At 42.9% G+C, this 27474-nt stretch overlaps 1 protein-coding gene across 1 annotated transcript; it reads left to right on the plus strand.

The window, feature by feature from the left end:
- Window positions 1–1203: 1203 nt before the first annotated feature.
- LOC307227335 (uncharacterized protein) lies at window positions 1204–21983 on the plus strand (the record flags this gene model as incomplete). Its single annotated transcript, XM_079996615.1, has 10 exons — window positions 1204–1380; window positions 2113–3015; window positions 4104–4280; window positions 5933–6336; window positions 9032–10081; window positions 18706–18815; window positions 19309–19434; window positions 19915–20021; window positions 20978–21159; window positions 21819–21983. Exons 2-10 carry the CDS (start codon window positions 2136–2138, stop codon window positions 21981–21983), a joined length of 3201 nt encoding a protein of 1066 aa, XP_079852741.1. The 5' UTR covers window positions 1204–1380; window positions 2113–2135.
- Window positions 21984–27474: the final 5491 nt, after the last annotated feature.

Here is a 27474-nt window from a genome sequence, read left to right on the forward strand (position 1 = left end):
GTTCATCTCCAATTCTGTATTTTATAATAGTCGAACTCGAGATACAATTACACCACAGGACTTTTAAAGGGCTTGATAGGCCAACATCCACAGGATCTCTTGACAACAACACCAACTATTAGCCTCTCTCACAGAAAACCAAATTATAACAAGGAAACTCTCAACCCAAGTTGAATGGGTTTTGGATTGACAAATATCCCATGGCATTTGGAATCACAACACAGAGAGGTTATTGAAAGCTATGATCCATCATGGTTGTCATGGTTGTCTTCAAGATAAACACCATAAAGTATGATGAAAAAGTATGAGAAAGTATAACCAATTGTAAAAAAATGTAATAGATAGTCAAGCAAAGACACAGAGAAGGAGGGTGGGGGCCCAGGGCCCTGGGGACCAGGAGGGCACCTTCTGTTGATTACTATAGCCGACTGTTTTAAAATGTCTCCTCACCTGGCCAGACCACCACAGGCTTATTTTCAAACATAAAAATGAAATGACCATAATGAAGCATTAAGATGCTCCTAGGATACATTCTCAATAGATTGGCGATCCAGTCACAGCTACGTGTCTTACTCTTTAGATAGAACTTGACTGACATCTGGTGGGCACTTTTTTACCAAACAATGTATTGAAAAAATATATATAAATGTAAATATATATACGTTTATATATTTGTTTTTATTTATCAATTAATCAATTAATTAATTAATAAACCAATCAACCATTTATTTATTTATTTATTCAATATATTTTATATATATATATATATATATTACATATATATATATATATATATATATATATATATATATATATATATATATATACAGTATATATAGATCGTATATATATATCATATATACATATATATGTGTGTGTATGTGTGTGTGTATATATATATATATAATTGTGGGGAAACATGCATTTTTATGATTGAAATTCCTCCTTTTGGACTAAACAGAGTTATACTTTATTATTCTCATCCAGGGCAGGTTGGGATAATAAACATACACACCATTTGCACCTTAAAGTAAAAATACACAAACCCGTCCTATTCCCAGTGGACAAGCAGAAGCAATGATAAACTGCCCCCCCCCCCCTACCCCGCCCAACCTGCATTACGTCATCACAAGCCGCACACTCGGCAGGGAGTTGGGGGGACTACGCACTTTTGGAATCCTGCAGCATGAAGCGCGCAGTGGATGAAATAACCTCCGATCTGTTGTCTTCGGACGGTCATGTTCGGGTGTAAAGCGGTCAAAGTCAATTGCTATTAGATTGCAAAGCACCCGGTAGGCGGGACTTCCTCTGCCCAGAACCGATCCGGCTGTTTATCTTTGTGCAGAGCAGAGGCTGCACCTTGCACGGCCAGATAACAAGGTAAGCCCCGGCGTTTGAAAGCACGCATTAGTGTGCATGCCAACACAAATAAATACATATATACTATGATACCAAGATGCAGCCGTGTCGCGCTCGTAAATGGTGGTTTTTGCAGTCGACACAGTCGTTCCGTTGGGTTGTCCTTTTGTTTTCGGGCAGATCTGGCTGTTCAGCAGAACGCGATTCGTTTATTCTGACCGCACACACACGCACACACGCGCGTTCCATTAAATCGGAAAAGTGGCAACGTTTCTGCATCATATGGTGCCTGTAGTGGTTTGTGTTTTGTTGTTAGATTAATTGTAATGTATTTGCCAGCTCACCAGTCTGCACAAAAAAATAAATAAATGTAATGACATAATTTACCCCCGACCTGCTTATCTTGAATTGTCATTCACTATTGTGGTTAAATAAATACAAAACATACAACTCAACCTGATTCACATTCATTGAAGGCAATCATTATTATATCATTTCTCTTATGGACATTGAAGGATCACGGTAATTCCTCAGCAAATTATGTTCAATCATTATCTCTCTTGGATTACTGGTCTCCAATTATGAAAAATCAAGTCATATTCATCTAATATATTCATTATAATTCAAATAATTATCCATAAAAAACATTTCACAAAGTAAAAGGTGCCTTGTTGGCATCATGTGTAGCCTCACTTCTTCCTGGAACAACATTAGTCAATGGAGTAACCCTAGTTAAGTTTTTTGCCCCTGCAGGACCCCTCGTCACAGGTGATACAATGCTGGGCTGCTTATCCAGAGGAGGCTGCTGTTCCCTGCTCTGTCTGTGGGCTCTGCTCTTGCCCCCGGCCGTTCTCCACCGCGTCGCCCCTCACAAGCAGAGGGGCCACGCTTCCAGGGAGCCGTCCAAGCTGCTGCTTGTATCTTTCGATGGCTTCCGCTGGGACTATGTCAACCGCGTCCCCACGCCCAACTTCCACGCCCTGATGCGTGAAGGGGTGAAGGTGGAGAGGGTGGAAAACGCCTATATCACCAAAACCTTCCCAAACCACTACAGCCTAGTGACGGGTCTGTACGCCGAGACGCACGGCATCGTGGCCAACGAGATGTACGACCCGGTTCTGAACCGCTCCTTCTCCATGGAGACGGACAGCATCTACGACCCACGGTGGTGGGAGGAGGCGGTGCCTCTGTGGGTGACCAATCAGAAGGCGGGAAGGCGTAGTGCAGCGGTGATGTGGCCCGGGTCGGATGTGGAGATCCACGGGACGTACCCGACCCATTACCTCCCCTACAACGCCTCCATCCCCTTCAAAGCCCGGGTGCAGCAGCTCATCGAGTGGTTCTCTGCCCCAGGGGAGGAGGCGGTGGATTTCGGAGTCCTGTACTGGGAAGAACCGGACGAGAGCGGCCACAACCTGGGTCCCGAGAGCTCCCTCATGGACGTGGTGATCGTGGACATCGACAAGAAGCTGGGCTTCCTCAGGAACGAGCTGAGGAAGGCCGGGCTGTACGAGAAGGTGAACCTGGTTGTCACCAGCGACCACGGCATGACCCAGCTTTCCACTGACAACATCATCGAGCTGGACCAGTATGTGGACAGGGAGCTGTACACATGGGTGGACAAAAGCCCTGTGGTGGGAATCCTTCCCAAAGAAGGTATCAGCTTTCACACAGGTTGTTGTCAGTGTAACCAAGCCTCCTACCCACCAGTCCTCTTCTAGAATAGTCCTCTTCTAGAATAATACTCTCATTTGACATTCAGAAATATCACTTTGCTGTAAAGAAACAGGAGTTACACTAACAAAATCAAATATCTATTATATTTGGATGTTATATTTGTATTTGCATGACTAATGGTGCTTTCATAAGATATTTACACAATAAATCATTAGAAATGTGGATGTTATGACGAGAAGGTAGCGGAGTCATTGATCAAAACAACTAGAACCGTCTGACGTTCCCAAAATTTCCTGACTTTACTCTGATGCAAACTTAAAGACACCATTTATCATATTATGCTACTGTATTACACAATATTACACAGTCCCAGACAATATCTAGTGGAATTGTTACAGAATATTATTTGAATAAATACAACGATAAGTAAAGAAGGTACTTGAATTTGGATAATTGATTTTCACATCATATAATGGTAATATCATGTTCAGTCACAGCAAAGTAAATACGCCTGTTTGCAAACAAAGGTGGATTTTCTAGTCTAGGCTATGATTTTTTGTTATTTTCATACCTCCAGTAATTTATTTACAGTGCAAACAAAATATCAAGATACCTCAAGAATACACAAACGTGCACATTTTTTGCACATTTTCTCCATTTATTTTCCACTCAAAGTAGAAGCGTTTAAATGAGGCCTTATAGATCTAATATGAGTGAAGATTCAGCAACTGCATTGCTTATTTCTCGCCTCAAATTTGTTCACAAACAGAATTTAATGTGCTGATAAGGTTTTAATTCAAAGGAGCCCGGAGTGAAGCTCAAACCCCATTGCTTAACAGAACTAGAGGCCCGGCAGTGCATTTACATTTAAAGCGACACACACACACACACAGAAACATCCCGTCGAGAACAGAGGTTTGTAGAGGCATGTTAGAATGGCAAAATGCATCATCTGAGTGGTATTTTCAGCCAAGAAAATTCCAAAACATGTTTTGGGGCCCTTGGAGCCCTATACGAACTTGCTGAAAGGAGCATAATAGTTCCCCTTTAACGTTTCCCTTTCGCAGGGAGGCTGGAGGAGGTCTACAACATGCTGGTAGACGCTCACCCCCACATGGTCGTGTTCAAGAAGGAAGACATCCCCGAGCACCTCCACTACCGCCTCAATGTCAGGATCATGCCCATCCTCATCGAGGCCCAGGAAGGATGGACCGTTGTTCAGAACCGGAGCGCCTCCTTTATGTGTACGTACCCAATCTGCAGCAGTCTTTGGGATTTTTCCATTTTTAAAATGATGAATCCCGCTGCCATCTCCGCTCTAAAAATGGCCTTAAAAATAAAAATATATCAGTCGGCGTGGATCAGAGTGGGTCTCATTAAAGCGATGGGGACATTTTGCAGAACATTTCATTTTTTTTTTTTTGTCTTGTTTTCATTTGTTTGAATCGCATACACTGCCACTCACTTTTACACTGAGCCGCTGTGGTTGCCGTGTGAGGAACAAAGGATTCCCCCCCCCCCCCGATTTCTCTATTTTGCATTGCTTTTCACAAAAAATGTAAAGCAGTTTGAAATGTCCCCAAAAAGTGTATAAAAAATAATGCTAAAAACCAGGCTGAAGCTCAATCAATTATGGATAAAAGGAGTGTTTTTGCAAGGTGCGTATTTCCAAAGCGATTTGCTTTGGAAGGAAAATAGGTGGAAAATAGTCCCTTAATCCATTATTGAAACCCTACATGAGTAGAGCACAGAGTCTCTTCTGAAATACTTGCTTGTGTCTTTTGGACCTGCTTAATGTTTTAGGGAGAATTATGTCTAAAGCCCTATCATAGTGAGTTATATATAATTAACAGTATATCAAGAGTGTCCGGCTCTGATTTGCAAGAGCCTATTTGTGTCCCAGTACCATTGTTGAATCGAAGACAGATATGGTGACCTCCCCACAATGTTAAATGTGGTTGATATACTGTATTTATGACGTGCATCAGGATTTAAGTTATTGACTTCTGACACCCTCTTGTGTCCTCTGTGTGTCATGGCACTGTTGATTTTATTGAAAGATAGTATATAAGGTCTGTCAACATCAATATGGACTACTACTACTAAAAATAATGAACACTTTGCTGACGCTTCATCCAATCCAGTCCAATGGGGCAAAAGTTTAAGCCTTTAAATAAAACACATGTTAAATGTCCTTTTTGAAAACAGGAAGCTGGCAATGTTGTCAGACAGTTCACAATAATTTACAAATTATAACTTAGTAATTACACTGTGCAAACTGTGACAGCCACAGAATTATTTATAATCATAATTTATTCCTGTACCAATAACCTGACCTGTGTATAGGACTACACTGAATATTCTGTACATTTTATATATTTGACTATTCTTGTTTTGCTTTTTTGTGGCTTTTTCTTTATTTGTGTATATTTGGACAATTCTATTTTTTACTTGACGTTTAATTATATTTTATTTTATTATTATAATTTTACTTTTATATTTTTTCCCCCAGACCAGGAAGCCTTTTTTTTGTCATTCTAATCGTCTGTAGACAAGTAGCAAATAAAGTAATTCTGATTCAGATTACAAATTTATAATTCAAATGAACTATACGAATTACGCCCTTCAACCCAAAATTATTTATTTATTTATTTGTTTGTTTGTTTGTTTATTTATTTATTAGTTTTATTCATTCATTTATTCATTCATTCATTCATTCATATTTCACTCAGTTATCGATTTTGAATGTGAACAGATTCAATGTTTGCAGAATCAAGGCTCAATGAGGATTTTCTACGCTTGATGGATTTTTCCTCCAGTGAAAATCTATAGATTGTTGTTAAGGAATAACAAACATCAAATCATACAGCCAAATAACGTCTCCATTTCTCTACAGTGGGGAACCACGGCTACAGCAACACCTTACCCAGCATGCATCCCGTGTTCGTGGCCCGCGGCCCCGCCTTTCGCCAGGACTACGTCAAGGCCTTCATGCACTCCGTCGACCTGTACCCTCTCATGTGCCACATCCTGTCCCTGCATCCGTTGCCCAACAACGGATCCCTCACCAACGTCCAGGACCTCCTCTCCCAGGAGCTCGCTCCCCCAGTGACACCCAGCGCCGCTGCCCGGGTTTCCCGGGTCTCCTACGCCCCCGCCGTGGGCTCCTTGCTGGGCGTGCTGATGGTGCTGGGTTTCCTGATGGTGTTCGTCCGACAAGCGACTCTGAAGCAGCTTCCTTCGCTGCCGCTCCGGAACAGAGAGATGTCGCAGCCCCTTCTGCAGGAGGGCTTGCATCTGTAGGGGGGTGGAAGTAAAGGAGGAAAACAAAACAAAACCCATGTAAAGAAATAGAAAAAAATAAAAATGGTTGCGTTTTGGCCAGAAACGACCCCTAAAGCCTTCTCTTGTCCTGCCGAACGCCACGGTCTGTCTTTTGAGTGACATCTACCGGGTTCAAGGTGTCAGCCAGGCTGCAGGTGCAGGGCTGGGGGAAGGCGTATAGGGGACGCTTCTGGTGCAGGCGTCATCAAGAAGAACACCTTCACACGGGCTTCACAGTGGCTTTGCTTTGATTGTGATTTTTTATTTTTATTTTTTTTAAACCCAATTTCATTCTTAGTTGCCCGTGGCATTGTCTCCCCATTACTATACCGTTTCAAACTGAGAGCGGTGTACTTTTTTTACCCTGTGATTCTGGTGAATATGAACGCGGGTTGGGCAAAAACTATGGCTGTGATCACCTTGCCGCGTTAAAAGGAACACTTCGCTTTATTCGTTTGACGTTTTCAAATCTATTGACCAGACGGGATTTGAACTCGCCTTTATTGTTTATGGCATTTTTGGCGTCATTACCTCTTCTGGTAATGACGCCAAAAATTGAGCATAGATTTTTGGCGGCTCCGAGCTGAACGACGGCATCAGTGACGCAGGAAAAAATATGTAAAATAAAATCACAAATTCTTTGAGCGCAACAGTGTCAGAAATGGCCTGATTTGCTTGGATGAGTCATTGTCTCTAAGTGTTGTGATACTGAGCAGATATTGATCACTTAAGATGTGAGACTCACTCGATGTGCCAGGCCGCCGCTTATACGTGTCGCTGATCGGTCAATTCCGCCAGGTCTTTGCTCTTCAGAATTAATTTTACCATTTGCCTTTTAACTTCACGTAGAACATCTTACGAAAGCGTGCAGTCGTTTTGTATTGACTAGTCTATTCATAGTTCTCTTTCGTTCTTAGAGATTTTGTATTTTTCGGGGCATTTTTCCTGTGCAGGTGATTGTGTCGTGCCCATGTGTTTGAATGTTAACTGTCCTGAACCATGACCATTTAGTGGTGAACTGTGAAGTGCAATTGGTCAGTATTTTGTCTTAGGCTTTGTAAAAGGTTTCTTTGTCTTTTTTGGTTGAGGAGACTACGTAGGCGTGGCCCATGAGAGCTGTTCCCCTGATTTGCACTAGAGGATCGAAATGAAACCGAAAGAAGGGTGGAAAGCTTTTTTTTTAGGTCATGTATCATTTGCACTCATTGTCAGTAGATGCTATTTGAAATCATAATAATAATAATAATATTAATAATAATAATAGGTGCCTCTTGCCAAAAGCTTTTTAATTAGCGTTATAAAAAAAATAAGGTATTATCCAATTCTGTTAGTCTCAATTATTCAAGTATTTTGTAAGGATCTTTTCAGATTCATTGGTTGGATTTTCTCTTTAAGGTTTTGGATGCATAACAAATAACCTGTGCCAAAAATGAAAGACATCACTGTGATATGCTTCTTACAAAATTTAAATTCATAAATTGAAGTGATTTATATTAAAAATTTGCAAATTTTTTGATAATTATCTTATGTTTAATAAAGGAAGAGTATTACCACACCCCCCCCCCCCCCCCCCGAGAGAAATGAAATATATTCACAGTATATTTAAACAATTCATTTGAATTTCTCATTGAAAAATAGATTAGGTTTCCCTATGATTTATTCGATTGTTACTCTGGATTTGGAACATATGGATATTCTACTTTAACAAATTAACTACCTTTGCAATGTTGATACAATCAATCAGTCTGATGTCAAATAAAACTGACTTATGTCAACAAAAAACCTCTTTGCTCTTCTTTTATAGCTGGGTGTCTATGCTTGTATGTTGCGTGCTTGTTTGATTGTGTGTGTCAAGACAAGACATTTTCCATCGTTCTTTTTCATGTTATATGTCATCAGTGGAAAGCAGCACAATAATACTGTGTTACTTTGCTTACTTATTTAAGTACTTAAGTAAGTACAGATGTTTAGTACATTCAGTTTCAGAGACACCTGACTTTTCTCGAAAAAATTTCAAAGCAAATAACATTTTGAAATGTTTTTTTTCACATTTCTATCAGTTCTATCGAACTGCTGATTTAGGATTTATCAGTGATTCCTCAGGTCCACGTCCTTATAAAGTACTACAGTATGACACCACCTATACTATTGTTTGGTAAATTTTAACACTCATCTGCCGACAAAATCCACAGTAGCAAATATTATATTATTATAGTCTCTTATATCAGGGCACTGGATAAGTACTTTTACTTTTTAAACTTAAGAGCTATTGCTGACGTACCTTTACAGAAGTAGAAATGTGCATGTGGAACTTTGGTACTTTCATTTTTGTGTCAGGTTATTAATAATTTTACTTTGGTTAAAAATGAGTGTTTCTTTCCCAACAGCCCAAAATCAAATTGGCATTTTTCAAAAAACCTTAAAATTCCCACGTTTCAATGTCCTTCTGGGGCTATTTCCATAAATCACGCTTTAACTTGGAGGATCAAAGTTCCTTCATCAGTTATCTCTGGAATGCGCCCATGCGCGCTCTCAGAGGCAGGTCTTTGTGTGACTTTGTGCTTCAGTGAAGTTTGACCACTCCAGCGCACAGCCACCACACCAGAGCCGGTCAGACACCCACACCTAAAACATTAACAACCAACCAACCAACCAACCCACCAACATGGAGAACTTCCACGAGAAAACACGAGAGGTGAACACGCACGAGAAGCCAGGTGACGCAGAGCAGAAGGTCGGCTGTCGTGATCAGAGTGGACCTCTGGGCAGCGAGGCAGAGCGACCCTCGCCGGACCACATGGACACCAGAGACCATGAGGAGGAGGACAAAAAGGACAAGGGAAAGCGCTCGTCTTCATCCAGTGATAGTGAGGAGGAAGGCTCACGGGAACGGGGAGAGGTCGGGGTGCTGCAGCAAGAGGCCGAGGCTGTTGAAGAGGCAGAGGTCAAGGCAGCTGCTGAGGACATTTTTGTGGTAGATGGGCCACCCGAGGTCGAGGCAGTTCAAGAGGTTGAGGCAGTTGAGGAACCAGAGGGCAAGGCAGTCCGAGAGGTTGAGGCAGTTCAAGAGGTTGAGGCAGCTGAGCAACCTGAGGTCAAGGCAGTTCAAGAGGTTGAGGCAGTTGAAGAGCCTGAGGTCAAGGCAGTCCGAGAGGTTGAGGCAGTTGAGGAACCTGAGGTTGAGGCAGTTCAAGAGGTTGAGGCAGTTGAAGAGCCTGAGGTCAAGGCAGTCCGAGAAGTTGAGGCAGTTGAGGAACCTGAGGTTGAGGCAGTACTAGAGGTTGAGGCAGTCCTAGAGGTTGAGGCAGTTGAAGAACCGGAGGTCAAGGCAGTTCAAGAGGTTGAGGCAGTTGAGGAGCCTGTGGTCAAGGCAGTTCAAGAGGTTGAGGCAGTTGAGGAACCTGAGGTTGAGGCAGTCGGAGAGGCTGAGGCGGTTGCAGCGGTCGAGGCAGCTGCAGTGGCCGAGGCGGAGGCGCCTGCCGGGGCCAGGGGAGAGGCCGCGGGCTCGTGCCGGTCATCCTCCTCCTCTGACTCCCGTGCAGAGCGGTGCAGCCGACCGACTGGAAGCGATGGAGGTGAAGCAGAGGGGGGGGTGTTCATGGCCTCGACGCCTGAGGTGGCTGAGCAACACACCCTGGACACTTTGGAGAACATGACTTTGAGTGAATCCAGCGCAGCGCCAGCCGATCCGGATGCACCAGACATCTCTCTTTTTGTCAAGGTAAGAATCGCATATAGGCCTCTAGGACTCTTTACATTCGAAGTAAAAACAGCTTGCAGATCCCAATCATTCAAGTAATAACTTATTTGGGACCATTGAGCTAGAACTGGCCGCCTTTGCACATTATTGCCATAAAATATAAAGTCTTTGTGAAATTCAAAGTTGATAACTCTTAGATTGACAGCTGACTACGCAGCTGAAGTTTTGATTCTGCTGGGTTCACAAATATTAAAAATATCTGCTTCTAACGATGCTTTTGATAAAGATATCAACAAAATAAAATATAAGAAAGTAACACATCTGCCTTCCCTGTTTTCGCTTTCTTTTCATGATCTCACTTCTTAATTATGGATCACCCAGAGTGACATGTTAATCGATGAATACATTTGTAATTAAACCAATAAATGCTTCAATATATCCATAAATAAACAAATGAATGAATTAATCCATCAATAAATACATACAGAAATAAACCAATAAATCAATGATCAACATGATTTTACATTTATTTTACATTTTGTTGAATATTTATTGAAGTATATATTTATGGATTTATTGATGGTGATATTGAAGTATTTACTGATGTATTTAATGGAAAGATGTATTTATTAACATTCACTCTGGGTCCTCCATTGGGAGTTGGCTGGCCCTATAACCTTGATTGAATCATGGGAAAATAACAGGTGCTCAAATACTGTTTATAATGTGCTTCAATGACGGAGCAGCTTTAAAATTATGTGGTTGGTCTGAAGCAAACTTCTGTTTTCGCCGGAATGTCTGATCAACAGTCGCCAAAAAAGGAACATGTGCAAGAAATCCAATGCTGACCTCCGAGGTCATTCGATCTAGTCGTGAAAAAAGCGTCGCTCTCTGTGTGTGTGGAATTAATTGTCCCTGATTTAGGGGCTTACTTCGACGGGCCGATATAATAATTAACCTGTCTGCCGTGCACGTCCGGCCATAGAAACCAAGGGTGTTTTCCCCGCCTGAGTAAATCCCTTTGTGTGTTTTCCTGCTTTTCTGATAGAGCAAGACCTCTAATCTGTCCTCCATGCAGGGGTCACTTTGCTGATTGGGCCTTGGAGACAGGGAGTCAGTGGTTTTAAGAGTGGATTTAAGAACTCTGTCACAGCTCAGTTAGAACAAGCACAAAGTCACTCCAAGGACCGTTTCAAAGATAAATATGTTTATTGAACTGAGAAATGTCTTTTTGATAGGAGCCACTTCTTCTTTTTCTTCTTCTTCTTCTTCTTCTTCTTCTTCTTCTTCTTCTTCTTCTTCTTCTTCTTCTTCTTCTTCTTCGTCTTCTTCCACACACAAGTGTTAATTTAATTATAAGTCTAAACCAAGTCCAAGGCTATATTAATATGTTTTAAATGTTATGTTCGATATGTGGTTCTCAACGTGGGGTCTGGGGGCCCCCGGGGGTCCTTCGAGACGCTCCAGTGAGTCGCCAGCAAAAGAAAATTACTAGTTATACCTCACCAATTATTTCATTTCAACACGTTTGAGAATGCACAATAATGACTGTTCTGATCATGATCTCACTAACTATAGTGTAGACAGGCATGGCATTTTAAATCATATTTAACAATAATAAGAAAAACAATTATCTGACTGGGGGCCCCAGAGACTAAATCATATCAAATGGGGTCTGTAGCCTAATGTGTGTCAAATTGAGGGTCCTTAATACGAAAAAGATTGAGAATCACTGTTTTAAAGTATTGTACACCCTAAAAACCTTGGACTCGAGCAAGAAAATATAACCAAGTCATACAAAAATAATCACAGAGAATAGTGTCTGGATGATGTCATATGAGCCACTACAGGGTTCCATTTCATCACTTATACGCAGGTCCTGTATCACAGTAAAGCAGAACACCTGTCTCCACACACACACACACACACACACACACACACACACACACACACACACACACACACACACACACACACACACAGATACATACACACACACACACACACACACACACACACACACACACACACACACACACACTGACGTATCCTCTATGTGACCTTCCAATATGTGACCAACCGCTTTACATTGAACCACCACCATAAACTGTGATGACCCGCGCTATAAAAGCAAGTTAAAGAGACCGCGGTGAGCCCCGATTCTTCCTATCGGCTGGCATACCAACCCCACCCCCGCTCCCTGCGGTATCACCGCGGATGACACTCAGAACGCGCCTCCCCTGCAGTGGCTCCACAACATCTGGTCACACAACCCTACACAGGTGTCATTTCAAGAAGATGGAATGTTTTTGTTGCCTTGAGTGATAACATGAGAAAGGACTTTTATTATTCGGTTAACACAATATAAAATCATATTGGTTTTCTTTACAGCAGATAGTAGAGATATATTGTAATATATTGATGTATTGGCTAATATCAAAGCCTCAAAGAGATCAGCCTGACGAGATGATAAGGCACCGCCGTCTATTTCTGTTTTTGGAAGTATCATAAAATGCAATGATATAATAATGGTTTCCTCTGTGGCCTACAACAAAAGGCTTTGACATTATTCCAGCAGGACATTCTGTGTCTGTACTCCGACTTGCCTCATACATCAGCTTGTCCCCCGATGGTAACGTGCGTTAGTTCACTCAGAGACACAGAATCATCTGTTACTGATTGATGCCCAAGTGAATGATTAGCTCAACAAGTTTGGGATTTGAGTTTCCTGACAAAGGGGATAGGAAAAACCAAAAGTCGCTTTTTCCTGCATTCATTTTTAATTGTTTTCCTCAATAGATTACAGCGTCTTCCAAAGTCTGCGGCTGTTGATAATGTTGAGAATGTGAAGACAAAGCCCAAAATAAATATATATATACTGAATATATAAATGTAACACAAATGTACAAAAGAACTGGATAATGTCGTATAGAAATAAAAAATACACACCAATTATTAAAAATAAAAGAATACATACTGGTGAAATGAATGTACAAAAGAACCTGAAAATGCTGTATATAAATAAAACAAAATACATATAATACAAATATTACAAATATTGAATCAAACATTCGTACACATGGGAAAAATACAGAACTTAAATTGCATACAAATGAATACTAGACCAGAGCGTTTAAAGTGTGGAGGCACCGGTAAACAAAAAAAAGGCTCCTTTGACCGTGGAAGTGTAAACGTATTTCTTCAAGGTTAAGAAAAAATCTCCGTGTGGGGTCAGGTAGGGTCCGTGTAGGGGTTAATTTCTGTAAAATCGAAATGTACTCAGAGCATGTACTTGCATTGACTTAAATAAACTGTTAGTTACCCTGTGTTTGTTACCACTGCAAATTGGTCGCTGTGCCAAAATGATTGGTTGGAAAACACTTCTTAGAACACGATATAATGTATAAATGTAAGAGAGGAGCAAATAAAAGCCAAAATCAACCCAACTGTTCACAGCCCAACACATGGAGCGGTTGGTTATTTTTATGATGCTCGCAAGAGGAACTTTAAAAATGTACTCTATGAGGAAAAAGTAATTTTGTGCTGTCTGATGAAATGCCTGCCAGGAGAGGGGGCTGCTCCATAATTAGAAAGAGTTTAAATTAGTTATAGCGCTCCTTCCCTTTTTAATCTGCATTTCAAATAGGAAGAAGTGAGCGACTTCCGTGCCAGGGCTTTCATCTCAGAAATGGGGGAGACTGAAATTATAATAATAATACTACAAGTGCAATTAAATGTACATTATGAGGACTTATTTTTCCTTTTTCTTTTTTTGTGTGTTTCTCAACGTATGAACCCTTCTTTTGGTCTTGAGTAAAATACAGAATTTGTATGCTTATGGATTGTATGCATAATCTATGCAAACAGTGAAAAGTTCTGCTGAATATTTCCCACTTTGGTGTTGGAGAGATTTTCTACATATTAGTGGAGATGCTCCGTAAGCCCTCGCCAAAAAAAACCCCAAAAAAACAACAAAAAAGGCCCTTCTTAAAAACCAAATCTTGGTATAAATAATTCACGCAGGAATCTTGGGCAGGTCTCACCTCATGATCAGACACAAGCTGCTGAATCCTGCCACAGCAAGACGCACGCTCACATCAAATATGGATGTGAATGCTGCTGCAGCCTACACACACACACACACAGAAGGGCAGACAAATAGATACATACACACACACACACACACACACAGACTAATATACGCACTGAAAAAAAATCACTGACTTCATTTATTGGATCCATTAAAACTAATTGTTTTGATTCGTTAAATCTCTATTTTTTTCTCAACTCAAAACGTGCAGCTGAATATCTCAATTTCAAGATGCACACAACAGACACAACAGATGCACACATATAGATTTTACAAATTTATGATGCCATGACTCAATTTCTTCAGTGCAATTTTTTGGTAAATGGGCAATTATCGCTGCTCGATGTGACCACAGGACACTTTAATCTGGATTTGCAGCATTAAGGAGACAGAACAGTAGCAATGGGGGAACAGAAATGGAAACAGCTGAGGCGACACATTCAGAGGAGGGAGATGGGACTGTTTGCTGGGGTGGAGGATGAGGGGATGGTGGTACTGTTTGGAAGGGAGCGAGGCAGAGAGGCTGGGCTCCACCCCCTGGTATAGGCTGACACCTGTTTACCACCGAGTGTCAGTGAGAGTCAGCTCTGCTCCCCATCTGTAGCCCGGGCTAAATCAGAGCGCAGGGGACACATATCCACGACTGGTCGCTTCCCCTTGGACCACCTGCCACCTGGAACCCGCAACCCCGGAACCCTAAGCCACTCTCAGCTCGCGCCCAACCATCCAGTCACGGCTCTGGGGTGCAGAGGAACAGAGGAGCTCGTGCAAACAACACAAACCTTAAGGGAGCAGGTTCTGAGGATATACACAAAACTCAACAGCCTCCAAAAGCCCAGAATCCAGAACCAAATAAAAGGGGCGAGTCAAAGGAAAGTCGTCAGGGTTTGTCCTCGGTCCATGCTGGACGATGTAGAGATCCCCTGAGCTGATCTAAGGACTGTGGTCTGTGAAGGGCTGTGCCGGTCCTGACTTCGACGTCTCAATCCAAGAGGTAAAACAACAAGAGCCCAGTACCATGTCCGGTACCAATGGTCAGGACAGAGACCCCGACATAGAGCTCTTTGTCAAGGTAAGACAGAGGCTGTGTCGTTCTCCGATTCAGCGTTTCTCTTTGGATAGTGGATATCGCCAGGGGTCGGTGTGTTTTGGAAAGTAGGTGTAACCTGATTAGTGAAGGTAGAGTTACAGCGGCACGTTTGGGCTCCAGGGTGAACCGGAGTGATACCGTAGACTCTAGACTGTAGATACCTGGGTTAGATAGTTACCTTAGATCACTACGGGGATACAATGATATGCAACAGTTGATGCTCTATCCTACAGTATCAGAGACACACAGACAAGGGCTGGGTGATATTTTTCAAAGGAATACCTCGATTTTGATTCAGTTGATGCTACTTTGGGGAATGACCAGTAGTACTTTCATACAGTAAGAAATTTTACACACCTGACATGTGGATAGAGATTAGCAATGTGGATAGAGGCTATCTAACAGTCTATTCAGTTCAGAAAACAAAATTTCATCAACATCTAACGATATCACATTATTGCGATAACCAAAATCCCAGACAATGTCTCCGTCTCGTATCACAATACGGTGACTCGGGAATGGAGTTTTAGAGTGACGTCCGCGGTGCCGTCGTGTTGTTTTGAACTTCATCACCCCATGCTCTAAACCCTCCTCCTGGGAAAAGTCGGAGGCGGGTTAATGTACCTGGGGCGGATGGAGGTGGAAGCAGGTGGAAGCAGGTGGAAGCAGGTGGAAGCAGGTGGAAGCAGGTGGAAGCAGGTGGAAGCAGGTGGTGCGTTGCGCGGCCGGCACTCCACCGAAAACACAACGGCCCAATTATCTCACACACGCGGGCCGGATTGAGCCGGGTCGCCGGAGGCGGTGCGACGGGGACTAGAAGCCACAACACAGTCTGCTTGCATCACCCCAGTACTCCAAACTTTCCACCAGATCAACCCGCTATTAGCGTTTATCTATCCCAAAATATACGCAGAAAACTGGTGAAAATCTTTGTAGATGAATGTTTGTTTTCTTGACATTGTACGTATGGATGTGTAGCCGCCTTCCAGTTTGGCTGCTGCCCATGCTGTATGTGGTATTCATTTAGGTTTCCATGGCAGCTGCAGCGCCTATATTTAGATTAGTGCTCCATGTGGCCATCTGAGATCCGACCTAGATGGACCGAGCAGCACCCCCCCCATCCATCTCTGATGCCCCCCACCCCACATCGCATGGACATACCACTCAACTACTCATTTCGGCCGTCTTTCCACAATTTAAAGACATCGTTTTGGTGCTGCCGCAATTGGTGTCCGCAGCTGGACAGAATCCTGTAGATATACTGTAGATAGAGATATTGATTTTTAAAGGAAATGGAATTAAATCTCAGTCATTTAGTTGTATTTCAAAATTAATATAATTATTATAATCATTATTATTTATTTTTCTTCAAAATTTAAAGTGAATAAATCTACGTTATTGAGTTGTGTTGCTCACAAAGTGCCAAAAAAGGGAGACACAGCGCTCGGCGTTGCAGAGATTGGGCAAACATTTTGATCAGGGTGAAGTTCAGGCTTGCTGCTGTGATGATGTTTTTAGGGCGGCATTATTTCTGCACGACGACAAAGCTGAATTTATCCACGACCGTCACCCGTGCTGTTGTGATGGTAAAACGTGCATCCCCTGTAACGAGTCTTTATGACTCCACATTAAAGGAGATAAGAGGTGGCGTCACGTCATAGTAGAGAGCTTGGCGACGGCCCAATGCCATGTCATAATGGTGTGTCATTTCATACCGATGACTTTATTGAAGCATAACGAAAGTCCTTTCCTACTGTCTAACCACACAAGATAAATACTACAACAAGTTCTTTGAACTTTCTGAAATCAATTGACGGGAACGGGTCTAACGGTGTCATGTCAGCAATCGTTTCGAGTTATTATATCTGTCGTCCCGTGGTTCCACTCTCCGTTCAATAACCCAGGGGCTTCACCCCCACCCGTGCCCACCTCTTGTGTGTGTGACCTTTGTCCCCGGTGTTCTAGATCTTGATTGGCTACTATCAGCAGTTGAGTATTGTTGCCCAATAGCCATTCAGGCCATTCATAACAATGCACATAGAAGTCAACAGCACAGCGCTGAGTGTCAATGGCTGGCATACATACAGTTGGCTCAGCTAATTCTGCATGCACCGGCACCGGCACATGCAACGGTTTCTGGGCTTTGCTGGTAACTGTGGCCAAGTGGGTACATCTATACGCTCCAAAATTTGCTGTGAGTTTTGTCATATTAATTTGTTATTTATTTTTGCCAGCACACAACTGAGAAAAGAAAACATGGAAAAACTCAACAATACCGACACCTAATCAAAATAAAATAAGATATTCATGTTTTGACTTGGCACACTAACATATCACAGTTCATTAAATCCTAAATACACATTGCCCAAACATCATCATCGTCGGGTCAATGTAGCCCAGAAAGAGCAGTCTGTGACCTTTGCGTGACCTCGTGGTCAATGCCCCTACACCGTGGTCTGTGGCCTCATGAGGGCTTTCTCTGTGTGGTACGGTGGGACTGAGCCCTGCCCCGTGTGCCCGCTGGCCACTGAACCAAGTAATGGAAGCTCCATGTATAATTCACAGCTCCCGCTGCTCTGGTGTCAGAGTTACACTGCTGTACGCAGACACTGGATCTCACAGTTGCGCCGGAAAAAAAGAGATTTCACCAGTGCACTTCCCTTATCGATTGATGTATTGTGGTCTTATTAGTGGGTTGTTCACTTTTAGCAAAAATGCAATAGATGATTTCATGTTGGACCTGATTTAGGTACATAGCCTCTATTCAAAGATCATTTGCGTTCGTTTGGTAATGCCACTACCAGAGGGTTACCATTAAGATTTGTTTTAGACTGTGACGTTTTTGCCCCGTTGAACCCCCTCCAACCCCCACCCCCGACCCCACCCCTCCCGGTCCCTGTTCTTTGGCTGACGGTTTGACGTGAGCCCCTCGCGGATAAGAGAAGATATCACTTTATTAATCCCCTGAGGAAAAAAGGAGAGGTAAAGATGGAAAGATAATCTCTTATTTTAAAACTCAACATCTTCACAACCAAAAGGAGAAAAAAAGGGTGGCGTGAACATATTAAGTATTAACTCTAAAGTTGATCATATCAAAATTCACTATGTGTGGCATGGCGATATTGCACATAATCCTCAACAAACATTTTTTATGTGCGGTTATTCAGTTCTTCTGGATTGGATCTTTGTTAAATCGCCCGAGAACTGGAGGCGGTGATCAAAGAGTTATAAAAAGAAGCTTCTAATATTAGAATGTGTAAAGAAGCAGATTGTGTTCATTGTGTATTTGTGTGTGTGTGTGTGTGTGTGTGTGTGTGTGTGTGCGTGTGTGTGTGTGTGTGTGTGTGTGTGTGTGTGTGTGTAGTCACAGTGGAGGCTTTGGGAAAGAAAATCCACACCTTTGAGATCGAGCTGTTGTGGCGACTTTTTAACTTTGAAAATGTTCTACTCTGCGTATGTGTGCAGGCTGGGAGCGATGGGGAGAGCATTGGGAACTGTCCCTTCTCGCAGCGCCTCTTCATGATCCTCTGGCTGAAAGGTGTGGTGTTCAATGTCACCACCGTTGACCTCAAGAGGTAGGGAACGATGCCAAATTTATAAGAAGGGAAAAATAATACATTAAAAGTCTAAAGCCAGGAAATGGAGGCAATTCATGGAATTGTGCACTTTGACATTTATATGGATGCGTATGCAAACACTCGTACCTATATTTACATTTTTACATTTACCTGCACATTGCAATTTAAATTCTGTTCACTCACCCCAAATTTAGTAAATTTTCCCAGCTCGCTGTTCCAGATTTTTGTTAAATTTTCTCAATTTCTTTGTAAATATTTCAGATTTATTTTTTTTATTTTTAGTATAACTTTAATTTAGTCATTTTAACTTGATAAACTTGTTTTGCTACTATTTCCATTGGATATAGTACTATTTCCAAGCATTTCAGTGCAAACATGACACTTTGACACTGCTGTTATGTTATGCATTGACAAATAAAACTCGATCCAAACATGATCCCGGCACAGACCTCATGCAATCTTGACTTTCTCCCCCCTCTCTACTTTGCAGAAAGCCGGCAGATCTGCATAACCTGGCTCCGGGGACTCATCCGCCCTTCTTGACCTTCAATGGAGAGGTCAAGACCGACATCAACAAGATTGAGGAATTCCTGGAGGAAATGCTCGCTCCTCCGAGGTGAATTACTGCTCTCATGTCTGACTGTCTAGGCCAACAATGTCTATTTGACTGGTTTTTAGTAATTCTTGTGCCGAATTTATTTAATTTGCAGCTGCTGACAGCAGAGTTGAAATGCTAGGAAATATTAAACACTAATAAAAGGTGAATATATGGTGTGAACATTTTAAAATAAATTTGGATTAAAAACTGAAGGATTGCCCAGTTTGCTGCAGCTAAATCAAATCAGCTGAGAAGTTTTGCCAATGCCAAGTCAGACGGCTTTTCAGTTGTTAGTGGGACCAAAGAAAGGTTGCAACCTCGAATGCCTGGTCTTTATTTTATTGCCATGTGAAAGTTTTTCACATTATAAATGATCCTTGGTGTGAAAAAACGCCTAAAGGAGAGGAAGCCAAGTCGCTGTGAAGCACGTTTCCATGTCTGAGCGTTCAGGTGTTAATGCTCTCCAGATGTGTCCTCGCTCTGTCCCCTGCTCCTCAGGTATCCCAAACTGGCTGCCAAGCAGAGGGAGTCCAACACAGCTGGAAACGACATTTTTGCCAGGTTCTCAGCGTTCATCAAGAACACCAAGCCAGACGCCAACGCAGGTGGGTGGCTGCTTCAGTCACATCCACCCCTGCGCATGTGCCTATAATCGCCTATAATCAGTAGGCTAATATGACCGTAGTCAAGCAACCAGGATTCCGATATGACCCTAATCAAGCGACCAGTAGGCCAGTGACCCTAGTCACCGAACCTCAAGGCTAATATGGCCCTAGTCACCAACCAGCAGACCAACGACAGCAGTCATCCAACCTATAGACCAATGACCCTAATCACCAACCAGTAGGCCAATATGACCCCAGTCATATACTGTATATATATATGTATATATATATATATATATATATATATATATACATATATATGAAATAATAATAATAATAACAATAATAACAAAAATAATAATAATAACAATTATGAAATTACGACATTTTAATAGCTCCTTTCATACACAATATGAAGCTCAAAGTGCTTTACATTAATTTATAGTAATGAAATAGTGATGATCACAACAAAAGAGAAAACAAACAAGCAAAATGCATTTGACAAAAATTGATAAATATTATACTCCGTCCATTTCTGGGTCATCAATGTAGACCCAGACAATCATTCCTCAGCAAAAGATTTTCAATCGTCCCTTCATTAGTCTTTAGCTACTCCAAACAATTCTCAACTAATTGACAAATAATTCACTCAAGAATCCTCACAATAGTTTTTCGGTAAAATAATGTCAAATTGTAAGCAAGTCAGTCGTTCGTAATAGAAGCTGCTGACTATTTAAACGCTCCTCCGCTAGGTGGCAGCAGTGTCCAGTAAATGTAAATATCATTCAATTGAGTTGCTGTGCTGTGGTCTAGTGGTAGTTGTAGATAATAGCAGGAAAAATGTCCAATATGCTAATAGCCCACACATGGGCAGCACCAGTCTGTACACAGTTAAATTATATTATATTATATTATATTATATTATATTATGTTATGTTATGTTGCCTGTTTTCCAGCTCTTGAGAAAGGTCTGACGAAGGCCCTGAAGAAGCTGGATGAGTACCTGAACAGCCCTCTGCCGGACGAGATCGACGCAGACAGCATGGAGGAGGAGAAGGCATCCGACCGCCGCTTCCTCGACGGAGACGAGCTCACGCTGGCAGACTGTAACCTGCTGCCCAAGCTCCACATCGTCAAGGTGAGCGAGGAGGATGACAGCCACATTATAACCATGTGACTAGATGATCACCATGTTATTACTACATTCTCACCATGTTATCGTTACCATGTTATTCCTGCATTATCACACGTTATTACTACGTTTCACCATGTTATTACTACGTTATCACCATGCCATTTCTTCATTATCACCATGTTATTACAGCATTATTACCATGCAACTGCTACATTATTACTATAATATTATAACTATTTACTGTGGTGAAGGCTGCTGTGCAGGAGAAATCACATGCTTCTCAAGGATTTGTTTTGTGCAAACAATTCTTGTTATTATTATAGATTTTATAGAAGAAGAAGAATCTTTATTTGTCACATGGTTATTGTTGTTTTTATTATTATTATTATTATCATTATTATTATTATTATTATCTTATTTTTTTTGCCCTTTCTTCTTTATTCTTCTGCTTTTTCGAGTCATTCATCAAGATCATCTTCAGTTTTTCTTGTTCTTGTTCTGCTACTTTTTCTTCTTCTTCTTCATCATCAGAATCACCTTCATCTTCTCCCATTTTCTTAATTCTTCTTCTTCTTCTTCTTCTTCTTCTTCTTCTTCTTCTTCTCCTTCTCAGCCTTATACCTTCTATTCGTCTCCTCAAATAACTGTTCCCTGTCTCCCAGGTTGTCGCCAAGAAGTACCGAAACTATGACATCTCCTCGGACATGTCAGGTGTGTGGCGGTATCTGAGGAACGCCTACGCCCGCGATGAGTTCACCAACACCTGCGCCGCCGACTTCGAGATCGAGGTGGCGTACAAGGACGTGGCCAGGAGGCTGGCCAAGTAGACAAGCAACACCAAACTAACTAACAAACAGTGATGACTTTATTTTTCACCACAATGTCATACATATAGGGAAGTTATATATATAATTATGTGTATTTATATATATATATATATATATTTACATTCATATATATAAAAATAAACATGTATATGAGGATATATATCTATATCTATATCTATATCTATATATATATATAGGATATAGATATAGATAAGGAAGTCATTTCAATAGCGTAACTATAGCAGATTTATTTCTGTAAATGCAATAATACACTTTTTTTTTATCATTTCACATTTTTGTAACCAGATTAAAAAAAACACGTCAGGTCTGGTTTTTCGGGTTTGATGACTTCTGATGACTCGTCTTTTGCCCAAACAAGGTTTCGTTGCTCCATGTATATGTGCTTTGTAACACATTTCACAAAGTGTCTTCCCTTGGCGGCGACAGACGTCGCTGTTCCTCCAGTCTTCCAAACCTCAGTCAGTCCAAACCTCTCCACCAGCTGCCTGCATCAGCCAACCATTTATTTATTCCTAGATTTACGAAGCCTTTACTCCAAAATAATTCGGAACTGACTGAAACTACTTTAACCGGACGGATATTTATTGTGGCTGTCGCGATCTCAAGATGAATCGGGTCGGCTCTCAACGTTAATCGTTGCTGTAATCGTTTTAGTTTCAATATTGTTATACATATTGTAAACATCGATCGATCCTTTTGAGAAATTGGTTTCTGAAATTTAATTGATATGATTTGGTGTGTTGATTCGCACAACCAAAAATAACACGGGAATATGCAAAGCCTCCTGCTGACTGGTTTGCACACGTTGATCACTTCCTCCGTCTTTCGTCGCATTTGAAATCAATTTAGAAAATTTAGAATCACACCCGCCTTCAATGACGTGCCTTTATTTATAACGTTCTAAATTCCATGCCAATGTCACTGATTGACTCATTCAAAAAAGAAAAAGAAAAAAAAAAAAAGGTATTCTGACCCAAACGAAGACATGTGTTTTTGCCTCTAGCTATTCGTGTTCAGTCAAGGTATTGATTTTGTCTTAGGTTACACTTGATATTATGAATGGAGACAGTATTTATTTAGCAGCCCAATCAGGCTTGATTAGGCGGAGCCATTAGAGCTGCGATGAAAAGCGGCTTCCCGGCCAGGTCGCCCATGGTCAGGAACCGTGCCCTGCAGCCCTTCATCTCAGAACATTTCCTCCACGACGAGGAGTCTCTCAACACTCGTAGGGTTCAAAGTTCAAGTTCAAAAGTTTCATTGTCCATGCGTAGGAGGCTGGAAATTTGTCTTGGGGCTTATCGTCTTTGGCCAGCGCGCTATAGCTTGCCTTACTCGGAGAGCCAAAAGGCTCTCGTGTGGTTTGGACAAACATTTGATCTGAAATTGGAGTATGATGACTGAAAAACTTTGCTCATTGCGAAGCTCTATGAATAAAATAATATTTTCACAGATCTGCTTCTGCCCTTTCTTTTGTATCCGCTTTTCGGACAGGTAATCAGTCAATGCTGGTGTATTGTGTGCTTGTCTAGAAGGGGTAGGGGCGGAGGGCGGAGGGGGGCAGGGCGAGGAGGGGAGTGCAGGGGGGTGGGGTGGGGGCGTAAGTGGTCTCACTCTCACTTGGTCAGGTAAGTAGGGGCCAAGATCTTCCCCTATAGCTCTCATAATCTGCGCCTGAAAGGGTTAAGTCCGCCTGACTGAGTTGATCAAATCCAGTGGTGTGGGTCTGTTTCCTTATCCATATCCACAGCAGAAAGAAGGAGGAAAAGAGGGAGAATGAGCGAGGGGGAAAAAGAGAGATCGAAAGGGAGAGAGGGAGAGCGAGACAGCGAGAGAGCAGCAGCGAGAGAGAGAGCGAGAGAGAGAGTGATGACCGTTGACAGGCTTAAATAGAGGCTTCCATGCCAGGGATCAAACGCCATCCCTCTTCTCCACTCTCTCATTAAGACGGAAAACCCGAGCGCCGCCATCCGATCCGTCTCCATTTTTCCTCAAAGGAGCCTAACTTGAAAGATCTGCGCCTGTCGGATTTACAATGGCGGGCGAGCGCTGTTTACCGAGACGCGGCCCTGCCAGAAACAACAGTCGAGGAAAAATAAATGGAGACGGCCTCGTGTTTCCACAGGAGTAAGGGAATATGGAGCGAGACTTGCGCCTTGCTGTTTGGTAATTAGTGCCTAAACATCCCTGTCCTCGGATCCCGTTGTTGGCGTCCAACATTTCTGCGAGCTGGATAACATACAGCGAGGCATTAACGTCAAACACGTCTGCTCGTGGGGCCTGGCACGCCACATTAATCTGTTATTACGCTCCCGGTGGATCTAACCGTCCCTTTTTTCTTTGGCCACCATAACACCGAGGAGTCCCACTGGCTGACATGAACTCCAGCGCGGTGTTAGTGCACTTTTAACACTTTTTAGAGCCCGGGACAAATTGGGTCGAAATTACTCTTGCCCTGGGACCCCGGGCTGATTAAAACAAACGACTGTAGTTGACGTACGAGGACCCACCGCGCGCAGTCCCCCCGCCCCCCCCAATCCAAATGGATCTACTAGTAAAGAAAGGGCGTCTATGCAAGAAGTAGTTGCTCCTTAAAGCAACAGGACAATCTGAGCCGGCTTCATTATTTGCGATGTTTTATATCTGTGTTGCGGAATATTCCTTTGTTTTTGATTTGGGATTTTATTCGATTTTGTTGTTATTAGAACGGGTTAGGGTTAGTGCACTTCAGGGTTGGGGTTAGTGTTCAGATGTAGGTCCTACATTTCAGTTATTCCGCTCCTCTATTGTTTATTCATCAGTTACTGATAAAGTGTGATCAAATTTTGGAAAAAAAAAAAAAAAAGAAAGCTTGGCTCACGCCTCGCCCCTCACTTCCAAAGGTCACACCTCGGGTTGTTCGCGGCTGAGGAGGAACTGTCCTATTAGCGGAGGTGAGCGGCTGAGATGAGCCCGGGTTTGAAAGAGACAGAGAGCGTCTGGGAGTGTATCGTGTTGCCGGCAGGTCCCCCCCCGCTCCTCTGCCCTCGGAGGTTTGAGTGACTTGCGGTGCAGTTTAATGGGGATTATTGATCTGCCTGACGCGCGCCTGCGGTTTCGGCGTAAGACTGACGACCTCACCAGAGAGTGTTCTTGGCACGGGCCCCCCCGCCTCTTAGATCATCGGAGGCTGAGCCGAGGAACCGGGACTGGCTCCGTGGCGATGCTTGATATTTGGACCCGGTGTCGGCGGTTCGAGCCCGGAGCCAGACGATGGAGAGATTTCTTGACGTCCTTTAAATAATAAGGCCTGAATTGAAGTGCAAGATAACAATAAATGATTTGATTGGCTTTTTGGCGAGGGGAAGACGCACTTCAATGAGTAACCATGTCTGCAGGCATCGGAGCCCAGAGGTATTTATGCTTCGGTTTGGCTTTGTTGGTTAAGGTTTTCGGTTCCAGTCGTGAACCACATCAAGTAATGGTTGGTCACTGGAACAGGATGTGGACACCGTGCTAATTATGTGAGATGATGATGTCAGGTATATGGATACCTACCAGTGAGCAGGAACAGTTCCCCTATGGTGCGTTCCAATATATATAACCACATCGCGACGACCGCACTCCCTACATACGACCACACTCGCGTCCAGTCGGACATGTCTGCGTTCTCAACAGCCTCCACACATCCGCGCCGTCAGCCAAGCGCGCACTTTATCATCGCTAGTTGTAAATCATTGCTTTGCTTGCAGGAAACATGCAGCATTTTATTTTCCAGTCATGAACCATAAGACCTGCTTCTCACACGAGGCATGATCCTCGGAGACAGAAGAGGACGGGAGTCTGAGGCAGAACCAGACGCCCGTGGCAGGGCCTCGCACGTCCTCCTCGCCTGGCATCCGCGGGACGGGCAGGGTCGTGCGGCGGATTTTCCAAAAGTCCCGACATGATCAAAATGTCACCAGGGTTGTATGTCATTCATCGAGGAGCTGGATCTCCAGAGGCATTATGTGACCGCTTGGAATTACCAGTCCATTAGTCCTCAATTAACACTTGGCTGATAAAGTTTAAACAGCCCTTCATCTGACAGGAAGGGTACACAGGGCTCCTTTACGCTTGGCTGCAGGGGATGGGGCCACTGCCCAAATTTTTGAAATTTTATTGCCTGGCTGAAACCTATGGAAAAAGCCTGTTTTGCATGAATATTTGGCACCGCGTCGGGGCCTATCCTGTCTTATGTTCTGCGCACTCCGTCGCACTGCAACAGTTTGCCTTTTTTGACAGTTGAGATGGTGTATAATTTGAAACATTGGCCGTGGCGGCGAGGCCTTGGACAAAGAAGCCTTTTGTTTGTGTGTTTGGTCGCTGTCCATGGTCCTGACACTTGCATTTTCACAGTAATGCCACTTTTTTTTCGAGATGTGTGGCCAGTATCAGATTGCGTAATCTAAACTGGCGGCGCTCGTCAAAGCTTAAGCATTTTATGTTTCGTGATTTGCACTTTGAACCGCATTTCAGTTAGCAGCAAACAGTTTCGTGGAGTCAAATGTCTCCAAAGCAGGATCAAGACACGCCGGCATTTGAATCTAATGATGAATGGCTTTTGGTTGGAATGTCAGGCTGCCTTACAGCGCTGACCCTCCGCGTCAACAAGGCTCTGGCGCGCTGCCTGAACACGGCCAATTGATTGTTTCTTTCAGTACAGGTCAATAAGACAACTTAGTTTTCCCAACCCTTAAAATAATTGAGAAGGGAAAAAAAACATACAAGTCAGGGCTTTCAGATCTAAACCCAAGACTGAATCACAATATGGGTTGATGGAACCAGAACCTAAAATAAGAACTTTTAAGTAGGTTTATGTGATTCCAGCATGCAGAACACGCTTCATTTGAGTGGGCTTTTCTCTCCCACGTCCCTAAGCTGAAATGACCACTAGGGAGCGCCACAGTACACAGTTATCACTAAGTCTGAGCTCCCACTGCAGCATGGGGGTCACTCAATTACAATCGGATCAAATTAAAGTGTGATTACGCGCATGTCCCGGTGGTTTGGAGCCCAAACCCCGTTTGACTTCTCAGACGCCAATAAGAATCAGACGACGTCGGTTCAATGGAGTTCAGGAGCTTAAAAATCCCCAATCATGCCCCTGACCCTCAGTTTATCACCCCAGCTCCAAATGGGACATCAACATGCGGATGGATGAGAGGAAGAGGAACGAGGATGATGAGACAAGAGGAACAGACACACACACACACGGCCCTGTGAGTGGCAATGAGATGGAAGCATAAAGAGAGATCTACAGCTCGGTGAGCGGTATGGGCCCCTGGAGGGCCACTTCCCGCCTGAGCTGTTCCTCTGAAACATTTGTACAGGTCAAGTAAACAGTTTGTATTGGGCTGCTGGCTGTGTGTGTCTGTGTGTGTGTGTGTGTGTGTGTGTGTGTGTGTGTGTGTGTGTGTGTCTCTTTCTGTGTGTGCTCAAGCAGCCACAGCAT

The sequence above is a fragment of the Zeus faber genome (assembly GCF_960531495.2).
Source record: "Zeus faber genome assembly, chromosome: 2".
Taxonomy (NCBI): domain Eukaryota; kingdom Metazoa; phylum Chordata; class Actinopteri; order Zeiformes; family Zeidae; genus Zeus; species Zeus faber.